The sequence below is a fragment of the Priapulus caudatus genome, unplaced genomic scaffold (assembly GCF_000485595.1).
Source record: "Priapulus caudatus unplaced genomic scaffold, Priapulus_caudatus-5.0.1 Scaffold2030, whole genome shotgun sequence".
NCBI lineage: Eukaryota > Metazoa > Priapulida > Priapulimorpha > Priapulimorphida > Priapulidae > Priapulus > Priapulus caudatus.
In genome coordinates this window covers 1-17034 of record NW_014579091.1, presented here as the reverse complement: position 1 = coordinate 17034, position 17034 = coordinate 1, and the positions used below count along the sequence as shown (strand labels likewise).

Sequence of the window (17034 nt, the reverse complement as noted above, 5' to 3'; positions counted from 1 at the left end):
ATACGTAAATATAGATCATATTATTTCATATCATACCACATGACTATACAATAATGCTAGATTTTACTTGAATATTAGTAAGTATTCTCGCACATTTAGATTGTCACATAGAGGTTGCACATCTTCCTGTTGCGCAACGAGACATTCTGGATCCATGCGGGTGGATCTAGCGTGGTTGTGTCCACGTCTGGCTCCTCCATTTCTTCAATCCTGCAGTAGATGTCTACGCGATCGGCGCGTTTGCTCCAGCGTACCATGAACCTGCGTGAATAAGACTTTTTTGCACGTATTCCCGAACCTCGAAATCCCAAGTCGTTCGTTTTTGTTTGTTTTACGATAACAAACATTATGTTAAACACACATTTATCAAAATTTCGAGTAATCAAAATGTCCCAACGGAGTTTCAACGTCGTGTGCTATATCTATCGGTTGCTCACCTGGTTGGGCGTATTTTCCGCAAATTGGTCGAGCCGTGTGAGAATACAACACATTATAGATTACGTAGGCGACAGCGACCACGATCACGAGTTGTAATACCATGTCGCGAGCTTTTCTCAGTTTGCACTGGGAACACCGAACAATCTCCGATTCTTTTACTAGTTTACCGCGCGATGCATGTTGGACTACTGCTGTGACATCCTGTCATGTGTGGGCAAAGTGCACCGTAAGCATTTATGTGTATGTATTATGTAGCATGACCAATTGCAACTGGTTCTGAACCGACCAGGCCTGACTAATGGAGTTAGTGAGGCAGGAGAGAGTGAGAAATAAAGAGAGCAAGTGGGAGAAATAAAGGGGGCGAGCTAAGGAGGAGCCAGAGTCGTGCTTGGATGAGGCGACATACGTGTCGTTCTGCTGTATACCGAATAAAAGCTATCTTGTTATATAGACACACACACTCTCTTCTCTCCTCTCTCTCTCTCTCTCTTCTCTCTCTCTCTATACTCTCTCTCTCTCTTCTCACTCTTTCTCTCTTCTCCTCGTCGTCGTCTCTCTCTCCTCTCACACACACACACACACCACACACACACACACACACACCACACAACACACACACACACACACCCCGCACAGGGTGTGCTAACATAGGCTCTTATAGCCGTATACCGCGGAGCCATCTTTTAGCTAACCTATATACGTTTATACGTGATAAACGTTGCGTTATTTCAAATTACATGATCGTGATCTCTATTTATCTAATGCGCTGATAAAAGTATGCATCAGTTTATGCGCAGAAACAAATTATTAAACTTTCAAACGCCTTACCCGAGACGAATGACCGCTGGTAGCTATCGTGCATGTGTTTCCCAACGCGACGAGTTCACTCTGAACGAATGGAATGCATTCTAATATCAAGTTTCTTAATTATAGATGAGTTTGTCGATCCACTAGGAACGTTCGATCCAGCCTATATATCCAATAATTCTATGCGCAATTAATGTTAATAAAAAAATAGAAAAATTGTGTCCTCAAATATAAGCGATCGACGGGTGAGCCAGACGTCTGATGGTTTCAGATAACGAACAGCTAGTATATATTAGCTAACAGCTCTTAACTGTTAAGCAAGCAAGAAGCCATGTTAGTTATTAGTGTTATTATGTCTATTAAGGCATCACTTTAAATTTCCCATACACGCGTGTTGGGGTACGTCCCTTTCATCATTGTACCAACAAGGCACGGAAGCTGACACGCTTTCTACGAGGAGATAAACTTGACGTTAATAACTCTCAGTAGACAATTTATTTTTCTTGCGCTAATCACGAGTTCATTTATCTACTTTGTTTGTTGCGCTTGGATTAAAGATGTTCGTATGATCAGTGATCTCTTGCCGACTAGCTGTTCCGGTATAATTTCCTATGTAAGGTACGTTAAAACTAATTAAATATAAGCTGACACACTCGCGTTTCCACTGGGCGACAGCTTTATTGTTTAGTAATTATTCGTTGTGTTTTTATGAATTTGTCATCGTCGTGCACTGCTGGATTTTGTGGTTACCTAAACGACATATTTTCAATGAAGACATTTTCCATTTCTGATGCATTTGTTGATTGTCTTAGTTAGTTTGTACGACTAGTTTGCTTAGATAATATTATATATATACTACATGATCACGACACATGGAGAGGCCTTCTCCCGTGTCCTGTTGACATATCGAGGTCAGAAATCGAGTTCTAAGGAATACGAATATAGCGAGTAGTTAAGGATATCACGATTGAGTGGATATGCAGCGGGAATCGCCACGCCAAAACAACCTGGTATATGGGTGAAAAGTTATAATGTAAAGCAAACATATATACGTACACTAAAGTAGCCAAATTGTATTACCAAGATAGCTATATACAATTAATGAGAACACAAAGTCAGGGGTAAAATGTTGCGTTAAATCATATTTTATAACCGGAAACATATAGTGAATACAGATCAGAGGCCGTTGAGACAGTCACTGCATGACTTCACTGTCCACGAATTTTTCAGTCCGGAACGTTTAACCGTAGTAAAATTATCTTTTCCGGTAAACGGTCTTTTTAAGCACGTGGTACGACACATTGTCACAGACGCACGCACGCGCGCGCGCGCGCACACACACACACACACACACACACACACACACACTTTGAACTCTAGCACGGCATTCACATACGCGTGCAAAACCAAGCAAATGACAACAAGGACGTACAACGAGCCTGACTATATATAGACACAGGTTATACCTCTTATACGCAACAGCCTGCTGTGTGAATGATGATGCCCAACATTTTACAATGGCATTGCAAATCTGCAAAGATGAAAAATAGTATTCAATTACTGTTTTGTAGTTCTACGACAAAAGATGTCGACATGCTGCGAGATATATTTCGATATATTTTTAGACCATTTGCTCATGCTGCATATTTGTACCTATATAACTTGTATAGCATAGATGTGATCATGATACCATGAAAGGATTTTATCTTGTGATTGGCCAATTGCAAAGGTTTCGTCATTCCCTATGTTAAATGCTGCATTTCAAAACATCTCTTACGGTGCAGATTTAGTCCTAACCTCTTTAATGCCAATGACACCAAGGAAGGTCTCCATCTGTCCAGCGAATGATGCTTCCCCGCCATCTTCCCCTAAAAATTATTACTTTATTAAAGATTATTACATCATACAGTTGTATTAAGCGTTAAAGCATATATTACCAAATAGGCGCGAGTTAATTCTGATTGGTTAGCGTTAACAATCATATAGTTACATTTTTACAACTGATTTTGAATCCTTCAATAATTACCTATAAAATAATCTCCTAATGTGCATAGAATTTGCATGCAAGAACGTTAGCACTAACACTAGGATTATGGACATACCACGAGGATTACATAATGATATAATTTATATGCTATAGATCAAACTAGTTTTTAAATTAAAATTCAATGTGGACTGTCATACAATATTGACATCAGCTCCTACCAACAGCAGATGATCGTACAGCAAACGTCTTCTCGCTCCATTCATCGCCAAACAGCTCTGACAGTTGTTTCAACACTGCCCGTTCCAACCCCGGAGTCAGCTTAGTGTTGTTAAAGCTTTCAACAATGGTCTTGGACATCTCGTGAATATCACCTTCTTTTCGTTTACTGGAAAAGAGTTAGCGGCATTTAACGTTGTTTGTATTAATGCAATATCATATATAAAATGAAACAATAGATAACGGACGATGGAACACGTTATGAATTACTTTGTATGTTGTTACTTAATAAAGCGCAATTTTTTACATCTTTCAGTTATGTCTGTTCTGTGGCAAATTTATGGTAAATAATAACAGCGATAAAATAATCTCAGGTAATAATAATTTGAGATTATTTATTCCTGGTTATAATACATACTATGCAACATTTTCCAGTTCTTCAACTGCGTCACGTAGATGTTTGTTATCTTTCAGATGGTGCCTGTATGCGGCTACCGTCAGGCAGAAGCCCCTCGGAACTATGAACTGAACATAACGTGAAGTGTTACGCTAGTATGAACACTATTGTTACAGGTTTATTTACTTGCATTGTCGGCATTGTACAAACTATTGAGCGTCTGGCTCTTTGCAGAACTTGCTGGTGAACTGACTGAGAAACTTTTAAACAGGGACAACGTGAGCGTGTAAACATGATACCAACATGTACCTTGCCATCTAGCTGAGTCAGAAGAGCCAACTGCGTTCCCTTACCACCAACCAGCTGAGATGAAGCGCAGGCAGGTTTAGTGAACTCCAGTGTCAGGTCACAAGGTCGATTTATGTCGTACGCTTGAAAATGTAGAACACAATAAACAGACATACAAAAGCATACACCTCGTCGACACCAAATGTAAAATCTAAATAATTTGGCTTGCTTAATGCTTCTTATGTTCGATATGTCCGAAGTCTGACCGGCAGCTCCTGCATGATTAGACGCTTCTACTTAAACATAAACAAACTCCGCTATGACCACTCACTCTGTTCGAATACAAAGGCAAATAACCAGCCGTCAAGTACATTCACACCTCTAGAAAAAAAGACATGAAGTATAATACCTGGTTCTTTTAGCAACGGGACTGACTTTTGAAGCGGTACTGGACAGAGTCCATTGTGCCTGAAAGAGATTTTTTTTTAAAAGATCACATCTGAGGACTAATAATTCTTAACGAGATGTCTATAATGGTGTATATATTTTGCCAATTATTTAAGCCAACATCGTATACCAGAGTAATCATCGTGAATGATAAATGATAGAACAACAAGATACGAGACCTGTACATATACTCGGTGAAGCCCCAGCCACGGACTCCATTCATCGTTACGTCAGTGAATTGTTTGTGGATCTTAACACTCCACCTTTTTCTTGAGTAGACAATCTGCTCCTGTTTCTTCTCAACCCAAAAAGCACACTGGAGGTGACCTGTGGGAATAATTTAAATAATTTTTAACGTCAGCATAAAAGATGGATTGATGGATGGATGGATGGATGGATGGATGGATGGATGGATGGATGGATGGATTGATGGATGGATGGATGGATGGATGGATGGATGGATGGATGGATGGATGGATGGATGGATGGATGGATGGATGGATGGATGGATGGATGGATGGATTTATATATATATTATACATAACATACTTTTTGATGGCGCCAATGGGAACCTTAATGTTCTCGATAGCTTCGTCTTCTGTCGTGTACAATTTTCTTTTCTTCATCTCGTTGGGTGACTTTGTCATATCCTTGGTTACACGCATGTGTGAAATTAAAGTAATATATTTGCATAATGGTAATGCATATATGTTATTAGATTTCATGTTGGAATGCTAATCAGAATACTACGGTTACAACTATTTTGGCTTACATCCCATTTTTCCTTAATGAAATGCATGTTTATTACGTATGGTTTTATATGACGTTTATAATACACGTTTTTAACATAATTCATCTTTAAATGAAACTTTAACGCATTATATAACTAATTTACCTGTATTGTTTTGACAACCTTTGTTGGCTCCATTCTCCATGGTTTTTCCCAGAGTTCCGACTATGTCAAAATAGAGCATTCAAATTACGGATGAATTCAGCATATGACAAATGAGGAAATAGAACAACCCGACAGAATGTATGCTTGCTGTAACGTGTTTCTAAGTCGTCAAAAGACGTCTTTTAGTTCATAGAGCCCTAATATTAATATGGAAAATATACCTTTAGCGTTGCTAATATGTTGCACTGATGCAATTATTTGCAACTACGGCGGAATTCAATTTGTGAAGCCAGTTGTAGCAAACAACGTCATTAATTTCGAACAATACATTTATAAGACTTGTTGTGAAATTTCTTGCACTAAGGTGCTATCATGACTGCAGTTATACCAAGCTTACCTCGCGCACGCATCTGTGTCCATGCGTCTCTATAAATTTTGCAAACTCATTCTTCAGCTCTCCGCTGTCATCTGTCTGTAGCCACTGGGCTGCCTCCTTTGCTGACAATGACTGAAAGAACTCGGCTTTACCGCTGTCAATCACCGTTAACGCGATTTTCCTGAGAGCATCTGGCACGTCAGCACTCAGTACGTCTGGGCAGGTTGATAGGACGTTGGCAACTTCAGACATTAGGATGGCGTGATCTGAAATATATATTTACACAGATTGGTTTCTCGTGCAGGGATGATTCTAATCAGCGAAAGTCTGTCACTGGTGGAGAACATTGACAGCATTTAAGTTTTCGCGTTAATTTGTTTCATGTGTTTGAAAACTACACGTCACGTGGATGGATTAACTGCAATAAAAGCTATTCTATTCATAAACTGCTTACCTCCGCGTTATATTACAACCACACGAAATAGTACAAAGGTGTGACGCTTGGATTTTTTGGAATTGCTTTTTTTACGTAAGCGTTTAAGTTGTGCCCATTATATGCAATTTTTGGTACTTTCTTAATAACTAACAATGTAAATGTAAGAATAATCAGCTACCTCTGTATTATTAGATGTAATTTATTATTATGAAGGGGAACGATTTTCATACTATTTAAACGTGTAAGGGTGAGATAACACTTATGTAGAGTAAATGTGTCAGTTTGGTTAGCTTTCCTGCAAATAAAATGTGGTAAATCAATAAATGAATACGCGGTAAAAACGCGAAAATCCCAGCGCAAGGCGGTAGGTGCATTGTTAACACCGGCAGCGTTGAACGTGTTAATAACTAACAATGTAAATTTAATCAATTAAGTAAATTGTAAGAATAATCAGCTAGCTCTGTATTATTAGATGCATTAGGGGATACCTGACACATTTTTGCAATTGTTTGCAACAATTACGATTACTAAATTCCAGGGTATTGTTTGGTTAGCGACATATAACTTACCTTGTCTTCGACCAGTGTCCAAAATGTGTTGGATTATGGCACTGGCCATATTGGATGCCATTGAAGCTTGCAAGTGGCAGTACCATGCCTAAATGATAATGATTAAAACCATTTCGTAGGATAACGTGTAATTAAATGTATGTGTGCTAATGTTAATATTGTGTATTGTGTAGGTTCACAGTGGGTTAAATGACCAGAGGATATATAAACGGGAACTAGACGTAACTGATCACGAGTTAAATCCTTCCAGAGCAACGTACGTCATGTATTGAAACGAATAACAGCAGCTGATATAATGCTTAATAATATTATATTCTACGAAACCGGGTTATTGTCATACACGTAGCAATACCGATAAGTCACACATGCATATTTGGATGATCGTTTCATATATATTTGTAGTGGGGAATTGTATTCATCGTGAGAGATTCATACAGCGAATACGTATATTGTACTTCTATAAACCTCCGGATACACAAAAAGATGGACCCAGCTAGAGGGGCTCCAGACGTCCAGGAACCCCTCGTTGTGACTTCAAGCCAGATTTTATCGTTATGTGGTAAAACACATCCGTGAAATCAGCCCCTCAATCCCACTTCTGCATTTACATGGGCCCTAGCTCCCACTTAGCATTACTGCACCCGCTTTCCGGAGCAGGCGAAGTAAGCGCCAGTTAGTTTAATCAAGAGATTTTCTCCCACATGGTGCTTATAACGTGGTTCATTTTACGATGACACTATCCTGCAATTTGGCGAGAGGAATATGATTGATTACATTCGAACATTAATATTCTGCTCGACGTAAAAACAGAATCGACGTAGATTACTATAAAAATGTACATACCTCGCTACTCGTCTGGATGAGTTTATCAAGTTGTTGATACAGCATTCGTATGTCTGTGGTACTGAAGTCTGTGTTCGCCGATTTGACTACGGTATTACCTTGCTGAATGTAGTGCTTTCCTCTAAGCGCATACTATAAAGAAGAAGTAGTGCATTGCAGATTCGAGTGCTGTGCGCCCATTATATATGGCGGTATGCTAATTTGACTGTTTAACATTTACGGGACAAATCTACAAAACAAGGTAATAGCGTCCGGACAGCGAGGCCGCACACTACAATAGCCGCTTGGCTGCTGTGTACTTACTATGTTCATCTGCAGGGTTCCCATAATTTTCTGGTACAACGGGACACGAATATTTCTGTAACGGGCATGGATCGTGTCTAAATTTTCATTTCCCAGCGGTTTTCCATACAGCAGGATCTCAAATTCAACCTTTTGCTTTTCTGTGTCGAATAATGTCGTGTATTCATTCATGTAATACATACCCTAGATAAAAACAATTTGGTAAATATTGATTTCTGCATAATCATAGATGATTAGTGAAGCCCGTTATCATATGAAAGTAATATCTAGAAGTTGGTGGTATGTAGGCCTATCGAATGTTCTTCTAACCAACTAAAATAATTAATGACTGTTAATAAGAGATTCGTAACACGTTCAGTGTTAAAGTCCAATCCAAAATTAGTATGTATAGAACAGTTCATTATTTACACGGAGTAAGAAACTAGCTTGGTATGTAGGGTGCACAAGGCTGATACCTGTTTTTCTTTCGCAACAATTGCCTTGCAAATTACATAGTCGCTTTTCGACACGCTAATTGATATGGTAGGTTTTGCAATAACATTAAGAAGCGGTAATTTTCGTTTTGAACAATCAAACTGTGTATAATGTTAACTCACGTTATACATGTTAAAAATGAAGTGTTTGCAGAATGTTGATCCGAGTAATTCTGCGTAGGTGTTTTGGACTGCTTTGCTGCCCAACAGTTCGACTCGCAGGACCTATAAGAAGTGAGCGCACACATGAAACCAGTATACGCGCGCGTGTGTGTGTGTGTGTGTATGTGTGTGTGTGTGTGTGTGTGTGTGTGTGTGTGTGTTGTGTGTGTGTGTGTGTGTGTGTGTGTGTGTGTGTGTGTGTGTGTGTGTGTGTATAGCGCGCGCGTTTACTACTAAACACTACTAATTTTGCTAGAATTACGATCACAAACAGCGATTATGTGAAGGCTCACCAAGATTTGCGTAAACATTCGAAGAAAGAGGCATTCCATGGTTCTCTAGCAACAGCATCAGAGAGCACGGATGGATCGTTGTCGTTGTTAAACGAAAACCTTCCCGTCAGAGCCGTCCACCTACCAACCAACGTCATGATTATGCTCGTACGTACTGGTCCCAATTGACTATACTCTATACACTAGCGTGTCTAGAAGTTGTGTTCATTAGGGTGACCATGACTCCGTTTTGGAATCAATGGCAAAAAAACGAGTGAAGAAATCTGCAGCGAAGTAGAGATTTATGAGCATTTAGGCCGCTATTTTAATTATTGTTTCTCAAATTTTGTGACTTTTTAAAAGAAGCCGGTTAATCGTCGTAGAAGCACTACAATGCTACGATGCCCGTGGATTTGCTTCATTCGCTACTTGCTTTAGCCCTTCCGATATTCCTGGATCCGCTATTGCATCTGTTTGAACTTCGTATGCACGTGCATGATTATGGCACGCTATAATTATTCATTGAAGTTTTGCTGGTTGCATATTTTTTATATCGGGATATTTTTATAGACGAACTTGCTGATTCATGTGCAAGGGTTCGACTCGTTGTAATTAATGCATGGTCCAACCACATTACATGCAAGGTCTTCTTCCTATTTCTTAACAGAGGTATACTGATAAAATGTTATCATGTAGATCTATGCTAGAATACCTCCTCTCCATTTTAAATGCATAATTTTCGCAAAATATTCTTCTTCTCGGGAGATATTGCGCATGCGCGAGCACCGTTTCCGGCGTGATAGCGGTAGAAAAAGAAGCTAGGGCGCTTTTCTAAGTATAAACACAGGCCTACTGATAACAATTTATTGCAATAATCTATACAAAGATACCCCCTAACCATATTAAATGCATATTCATAACAAAATATAGCTCCTCTGGTGAGATATTGCACATGCGTTAACACACTAACGTAGACAGATTGTGTACTGAATTGTGTATGCAGCAGGCACCCTACATAAACGGTCTTCTTCCTATTTCTTAACAGCGGTATACTGATCGAATGTTATCATATAAATCTATGGTAGAATACCTCCTCTTCATTTTAAATGCACAATTTTTGTAAAAGAATCCTCTTCTCTGGAAATATTGCGCATGCGCAAGCATCGTTTCGGTCGTGCAGTACAGACTGAAGAAAACTGCATAATATAGCTTGCTGTGTGAGAAAGAGACAGGTGGGCATCTGAGCAAATGCGGCAGGGAAGATAGTTGGGGTCGGCAAAAAAAGAAGGAGGCTGAGCGAAGGACAGGAGAGGCAAGGGGAATGAAGAGAGGGGATGAAGTAGGAGAATTTGCACTCAGCAGGCTAGGGCGTTTTTCTAAGTATAAACACAGGCCTACTGATAACAATTTATTACAGAAATCTATACCAAGATACCCCCTAACCATATTAAATGCATATTCATAACAAAATATAGCTCTTCTGATGAGATACTGCGCATGCACTAACACCCTAACGTAGCCAGATTGTGTACTGAACTGAATATGCAGCAGGCACCCTACATGAAAGATCTTCTTCCTATTTCTTAAGTGAGGTATACTGATGGAATGTTATCGTGTAAATCCATGCTAGCACACCTCCTCTACATTTTAAATGCATAATTTTCGCAAACATTATTCTTCTCGGGAGATATTGCGCATGCGCGAGCACCGTTTCAGGCGTGCAGTACGGACTGAAGAAAACTGTATAGCTTGCTGAGAGTGAGAGAGGGAGAGGGGTGTGAATCTGAGGAAAGGCGGCACGGGAGATAGCGGGGGCGGTAGAAAAAGTTGGAGGCAGAGCGAGGGACAAGAGAGGCGAGGGGAAGGACGGAAGGGGATGTAGTAGGAGTTTTGCATCCTACAGGTTCGGGCGTACTCCCAATAATAAACGCAAGTCTACTGATAACAATTTATTACATATATCTATGCTAAGATACCCCCTAACCATATTAAATGCATATTCATAACAAAATCTAGCTACTCTGGTGAGATATTGCACATGCGTTAACACACTAACGTAGCCAGATTGTGTACTGAATTGAATATGCAGCAGGCACCCTACATGAAAGATCTTCTTCCTATTTCCTAAGAAAAGGATACTGATAGAATGTTATCGTGTAAATCCACGCTAGAATACATCATCTACATTTTAAATACATAATTTTCGCAAAATATTCTTCTTCTCGGGAGATATTGCGCATGCGTGAGCACCGTTTCAGGCGTGCAGTATGGATTAAAGAAAACTGCATAACATAGCTTGCTTAGAGAGAGAGGGTGGGAGACTGAGGAAAGGCGGCAAGGAATATAGCTAAGAAGCGGTAGAAGAAGGCTGACCGAGTGAAACGGGAGGCGAGGGGAAGGACGGGAGGGGATATAGTAGGAGTTTTGCACCCTACAGGCTAGGGCGCTCTCCTAATTATAAACAGAGGTGTACTGACAACGATTTGTTACATACATCTCTGCTTGGAAACCCACTCTCTCTCTCTCTCTCTCTCTCTCTCTCTTTTAAATGCATACCTGTAAACGCTGAGGCACCTCATAATTGTTTAATCGAATTTGCCGGTTTAATACTGTATATAGATAGTTGTTTCTAATCATTGGTACATTTCTTTAGTGCAAAAGCTCGATTCGTGTTTACGTGATATGAATCTACAGTACATGTCCCTGCCAGCACCGTATGAAGGTAGCATGCAGGCTTTGTGCTCACGTCTTTAACAATAATTCGTTTTATCAGGGTAAGGTTCACTGTCGGTGTGTTGGGTTACCAGGAGAACACATACGTTTGCAATAAGGAAAACCAAGGAACCCTAACAGTCGTGGCGCGTGGTTCATATCGGTGGATGAGTCGTAAGGACAGCGTCCCTCGTTGACCACATTTACGTTGGCTTATTATAAGTTTAATGCAAATTTTCACAAATTAATAAAAACCCATAGTTACACGGTTATGAATCACTTTCAGCTCGCATTGCCGTCTTTATTTTGATATACGTGCGTAGAAAGAGAATTACTTCTCACCTTAGGGGAAGGAGGACTCGCATAGGGCAGTATGTAAATAAAATAAAATTCATATTTGTTTGCAAGGTAAATTATAAGCATAATATTGAGCAGCATTTAACGCTAGGTATGAGCACGGTAGATGGACATTTATTGTAAATGACAGTACGTCAATAAGTAGGTAATTTCATACTCCTACTGGTAGGAATTTAGGCTGACTCGGAGCATTCGTAAGCACGTGATCAGATGCAATTAATAAAATTGTACAATATATATATATATATATATTATGCTAGCCGCCTATGAATAGATGGATAGATTGATGAATGGATGGATGGATGGATAGATGGATGGATGAATGGATGAATGGTTGGATGGTGGATGAATTCATATATAACTTCACCAGCAATTGCATTAAAGCATAACTTGTCCGAAGGCGGTGTAATCTCCCCATGTAGAGATAAGTGCAGGTCAGTTGATTTCAGTGTACGTGTCTGTCCGCAGGGCAAAATCACATATCCGCAGACGATACTGAAAATACGACGACAAAGGAAAAAATATAATTATGTTGAAACATTCGTTTGCATTCGTTATGTTTTTTTGTAACGTGTATCGGTAACGCTTGGAATCAATACAGTTACGATGTCATCGATATTATGATTTCCATAACTTATCAAAATGACGTGGCCAAGCATTTCAGTCACTATAATAATTATATTGTATCGCTTCTTTATTATGTAGTTTAACCTTTTCCACAACGTAGTTACAGATCGGTCTGTTACTGAGTGTAGCGTTATACGTACTGAGAGAGAAACGAAGCAATACTTGTTGCCGAAAACGAGAAAAAAGTTCCATCCTATTGAACGAAAATAATAGAAATATCAATGTTAGCATCTTTCCTTCATAATTAGTTTATATTTGGTAGCAAAGACACTTGTGATGAAAAGTTTTTTTCCACATTTGTACATTTTTACAGTTAGGAGAATGACAGGTAGAAAATAAGCAATGTTTTTCCAATGATACTACAGTATATACTCGTGGTTAAGCTTGTGAGTTTCGATGATCACATTGTTAAACATTTTTAAATGAACCTAATACCGTGATTTGATTATTATGTATCGTCGTTATTATAACAGCTGGTGCTCTCAGCAGGTGCAGGTTGGCACTGGCCGTTAATCCACGTCAGCTAAACGAATAATAATTATCTAAATTATCTAACCTCCAGATATCCACAGTGTGACATGTATCTGTTGTAGGTTGTCCAGTCGCAAATGCCCCAGGAGTGTTGTCTGACGCCTCTTAGCAGCAATGTCCTCTCTGGTTCTATTGCGACAGTCAGTTTACCAAACAGCTGACCACAGACCTCATACCTCTGATGTTCCTCACTGTAAATAGTACATCTGCATTTATATTACACATGTGTTGAAATTACTTCGAATTTTTGTTATGGCACACATGAGTATAAGGCTATTAATTCGAATATAGAAAAGAAAATCATGATTTCTCCTAACTTCATAACTGCAAAATTCTCAATCTTCATTTTTTATTTAGCAAATGAGAGTCCTAGAGTCACTTGAGTCCTAGTCCTTTGAGCGCACCTAGATTTGCGTAAACGATTGAAGAAGGAGGTATTCCACTGTTCTCTAGCAATAGCATCGGAAACCACGGATGGATCGTTGTCGTAATTCAAGGAAACCCGTTCCGTCAGAGCCGTCCACCTACCGACCAACGTCATGATTATGCATGCGCGTAATGTCAAGAGCTTTGTATGCTATAAGTGATGTTCGCTATTTTCATTTTTTCATTAACGCATTTCCAGACAAAACTGGCTTGTTTGCATGCAACATGGGTGGGAATACATGTTCAAGAAGACACGTTCCATTACGTACATTGTTTGAAAGATCTATAAAGAATTATTTTACTCCGAGGACAGCTTCGTGATCGGAAAATATGGTTACAATGAGTAGACAAATGTCGGTAATAAAATCCCGGGGAAATCTGCCAAAGGTTGCACGTGGCTCGCAATTGTGTTATGACCACGATCCTGTGACTTTTTGATCACATACAGGCTTATAAGATCGATTGATAAATGTATCATGGGCTGACGTGTTTATTATCAAGAGCTAATAATACCTTTATTAGTAGCTCTAGTTTTATTAGGTATTATTAGCTCTTGTTATTATATATAGACATGTCTATAGTTGGTAAGGTTTAATACTACCAAGAGCAGATAAAGAATCTGCCTTAGAATCTGCCAAAGAAGAACCTTCTTTATCTGCTCTTGATACTACGTATGACCATTGCATATAAAAGCGTGTTATAATTTTACAGCCAGTACGGTGATGGATAGGAATTTTTTCAAGCTAGTACTTGATTGCTCACTTCGCATACTTTAGCATGTGTGAATATTAGATGTGTATGAATTTTTTTGCTCGTACACTAGGCCAGCAGAGCCTGCTTTGTGATGGGAGTCATTGCACTTAGTCATATATATTCAATTTATCGATATAGTACTTACACGAAAGCAAACTCTACATGGACTAGTTTTCCTTCATCGTCCGCGTCCCACTCGTTTCTCTGTCCCTGTCTATAAAAATTTCCAGTTTGTACACATGTGTTCCGACCTTCACAGTAACACTAACCCGTCTGCCTTGTCTCGTTCCCTCATGCGAAATTCCTCTATATAACTCATATAGAGGAATATATATATATATATATATATAGTAGTCTCCGCTTTATCGTGCCTCAGATAATAGGGAACATCTTCTAAAAAAAGTCAAGCTTTCTCGGCATGTCTGAAAAGCAATCCTTACGCACAATGTGTTCACTGCGTATAGCACGACCACACTTAAACAAATAATAAAATGATACTGTACCATGAATTTTGGGTAGCATGAACAGAATTTATTTATATATAGTTGGACATTGAGGTTTACCGTGTGATAGAAGACCTCCCATCTCTGTGCACAGACCGGACACGAGAGGGAAGTAAGGTGACCAACCAATGTCCGTGTACGGCACTATTAATATCTCTCCTTGCTATAAAACAAACGGACAGTTAATATTAGGGGCTGACCATCCCGGATTGCAATTTAAATACGTATTTTGAATATATATTGCGCAAAATTTTCTAGCCAACAGCACGCCCCGATCCAAGCGGCGAGAAATGCCCGCTCCGTCGCGTGCCCACATATAATGGCTAATAATTGAATATTGGGAGCATGCTTGCTGCTTTTGTCCTGGGGGTGGACACAGTATAGCGTAACAGACAAATTCATTCAAATTCGGTAAGTGCTCCCGGTGTGGTCCCTATTTGATATAGGAACATCAGTGTCATTATGCGTGGATAAAATATCGTCATTTCCATTTTCCATCATCCATTCCAACTTCTTCATCTAAATACCTGTATAGTGTCTGCCTCCTCCAGCGTTCGAACTATCCTGCATTTGGCCCTGACAACACCATGGCTAACAGGCATCCCTGCAAATAAATGATATGTGTGTGTGGAAAAAAAACGTGCACATATTACGCTTAATACCGGATCTTTTTTTGCGTATGCTTAATTTTTTTGTAGCAGACATGCATCAATCTAATATTACTGATTTCATGACTATTTTATATTTAAATAAATCATGCAAACGGTTTACATTTTTGTAGAATTGCGGGAACGTAATGCTATACCGATAATGATGAGTGAAGACGAGGAGAAAAAAACATGTCAAGAGACGGAAGGATTATATGTAAGAATAGAGGAATAGAGTGTAAAGAAAAAGGTTGCGATAATAGAATAACACCCCACACGTATACAGACACGCGCGTACGCTAACATGTGCAAGTATGCATGTAGGTGCGCCTATATATATATATATATATATATATATATATATATATATATAATATATATATATATATATATTATGCTAGCCGCCTATNTATATATATATATATATATATATAAAATATATATATATATATGATACACAATGTCACACTATACGTGTGTGAGCGTGCGTGCGTGCGTGCGTGCGTGCGTGCGTGCGTGCGTGTGTATAATCCATTGATTTCAATCAAGCTCGTCGGATTTGCGCATATTAGCATAGGCATATTTTTGGTAATCCTGCGTTATTTTATTCAATCTCATACATCATGAATTGATTTTGCGGTAATTCTATGATGATACATCATTGGCCCCGCTGCTGGTCGGTTGAGAGATCTTTGCGATTGTACCCAGGGTTCCGTTCAGAATCACCTCCTCACCTTTAACGTATAAACACGTAACATACAGATAACGCAACCGCACAGAGTTAACACTGCATGCGCCGTGACGATAAGTTTTTTTTAAATAAAAGAAGTACACGTTAATAAATGCACAAAATTTGTAGTAATGATTGCACATTTTAGATGCCTGTTTTTAGGCATGTATTTAGGCATGTATTTTAGGCATGTTTTTAGGCATGTATCTGAACATTAACTCAATCTAATTAATTTCATTTAATTTTTCACAATTGCTTCATAGATTTATTATATTCAATTAAACACGCAGAATAATACATACCTGTCTTGAAGACATACGTCGCTTTCTTCGCTGNACGCACGCACACACGCACACACGCACACACGCACACACACACACACGCACGCACGCACACACAAATACACCCACCCACCCACACACACACACGCACACGCACACGCACGCACGCACGCACGCGCGTATGAATGTCAGTAGACGACAGCGCGTACGAACACACTCCGGAGTCCGGACGCGCGCATATGCACACAAATATGCACGCACGCGTATACACCATTTTACAAAATGACTTCATTCAATGAATATTGATCATAATACCTCAGACGACCGTTGAATGTGAGCCTACACCTGGCCAGCGGTTCTAAAACCTCGAACTTCAATCCTCCCGCAGTGAATGTTTGTCCATCGGTGTTATACACAGTTGTATCAGGAAACCCGGGAAAGTGGAAGTAACGGCCATCTTCTAGCTTCAACATCAACCACACCTGTAGCATATATTTAAAGGGAAACTGAAAGCTTTCAAACTTCAATCGAGGTGTTCTAAGAAACCAAGAACTGTTT

At 39.4% G+C, this 17034-nt stretch overlaps 2 protein-coding genes across 2 annotated transcripts; both read right to left on the bottom strand.

Moving 5' to 3' along the window:
* Positions 1–1658: 1658 nt before the first annotated feature.
* Positions 1659–16958, bottom strand: LOC106818109 (the record flags this gene model as incomplete). Its single annotated transcript, XM_014822832.1, has 14 exons — positions 1659–1695; positions 2703–2776; positions 3043–3113; positions 3451–3617; positions 3867–3973; positions 4155–4276; positions 4543–4601; positions 4760–4907; positions 12346–12473; positions 12746–12798; positions 13162–13327; positions 13541–13660; positions 14461–14529; positions 16792–16958. Coding segments are annotated over 14 exons (1488 nt in total), but the record flags the coding sequence as incomplete, so codon positions are not given.
* LOC106818111 lies at positions 6511–8700 on the bottom strand. Its single transcript, XM_014822834.1, has 5 exons — positions 8599–8700; positions 8003–8185; positions 7700–7831; positions 6857–6944; positions 6511–6582 (listed from the first exon to the last, which is right to left on the bottom strand). The coding sequence occupies exons 1-5, from the start codon at positions 8605–8607 to the stop codon at positions 6521–6523; spliced, it is 474 nt and encodes a 157-aa protein (XP_014678320.1). The 5' UTR covers positions 8608–8700; the 3' UTR covers positions 6511–6520.
* Positions 16959–17034: the final 76 nt, after the last annotated feature.

Bases quoted from the DNA above. Each gene is read 5' to 3' on its own strand.
- LOC106818111 (XM_014822834.1), bottom strand. The intron at 6,945-7,699 runs GTATGTACATTT...ATTATCATTTAG, and splicing joins TCATCCAGACGAGTAGCGAG to GCATGGTACTGCCACTTGCA. The intron at 6,583-6,856 runs GTAAGTTATATG...TTTTATTTGCAG, and splicing joins GGACACTGGTCGAAGACAAG to GAAAGCTAACCAAACTGACA.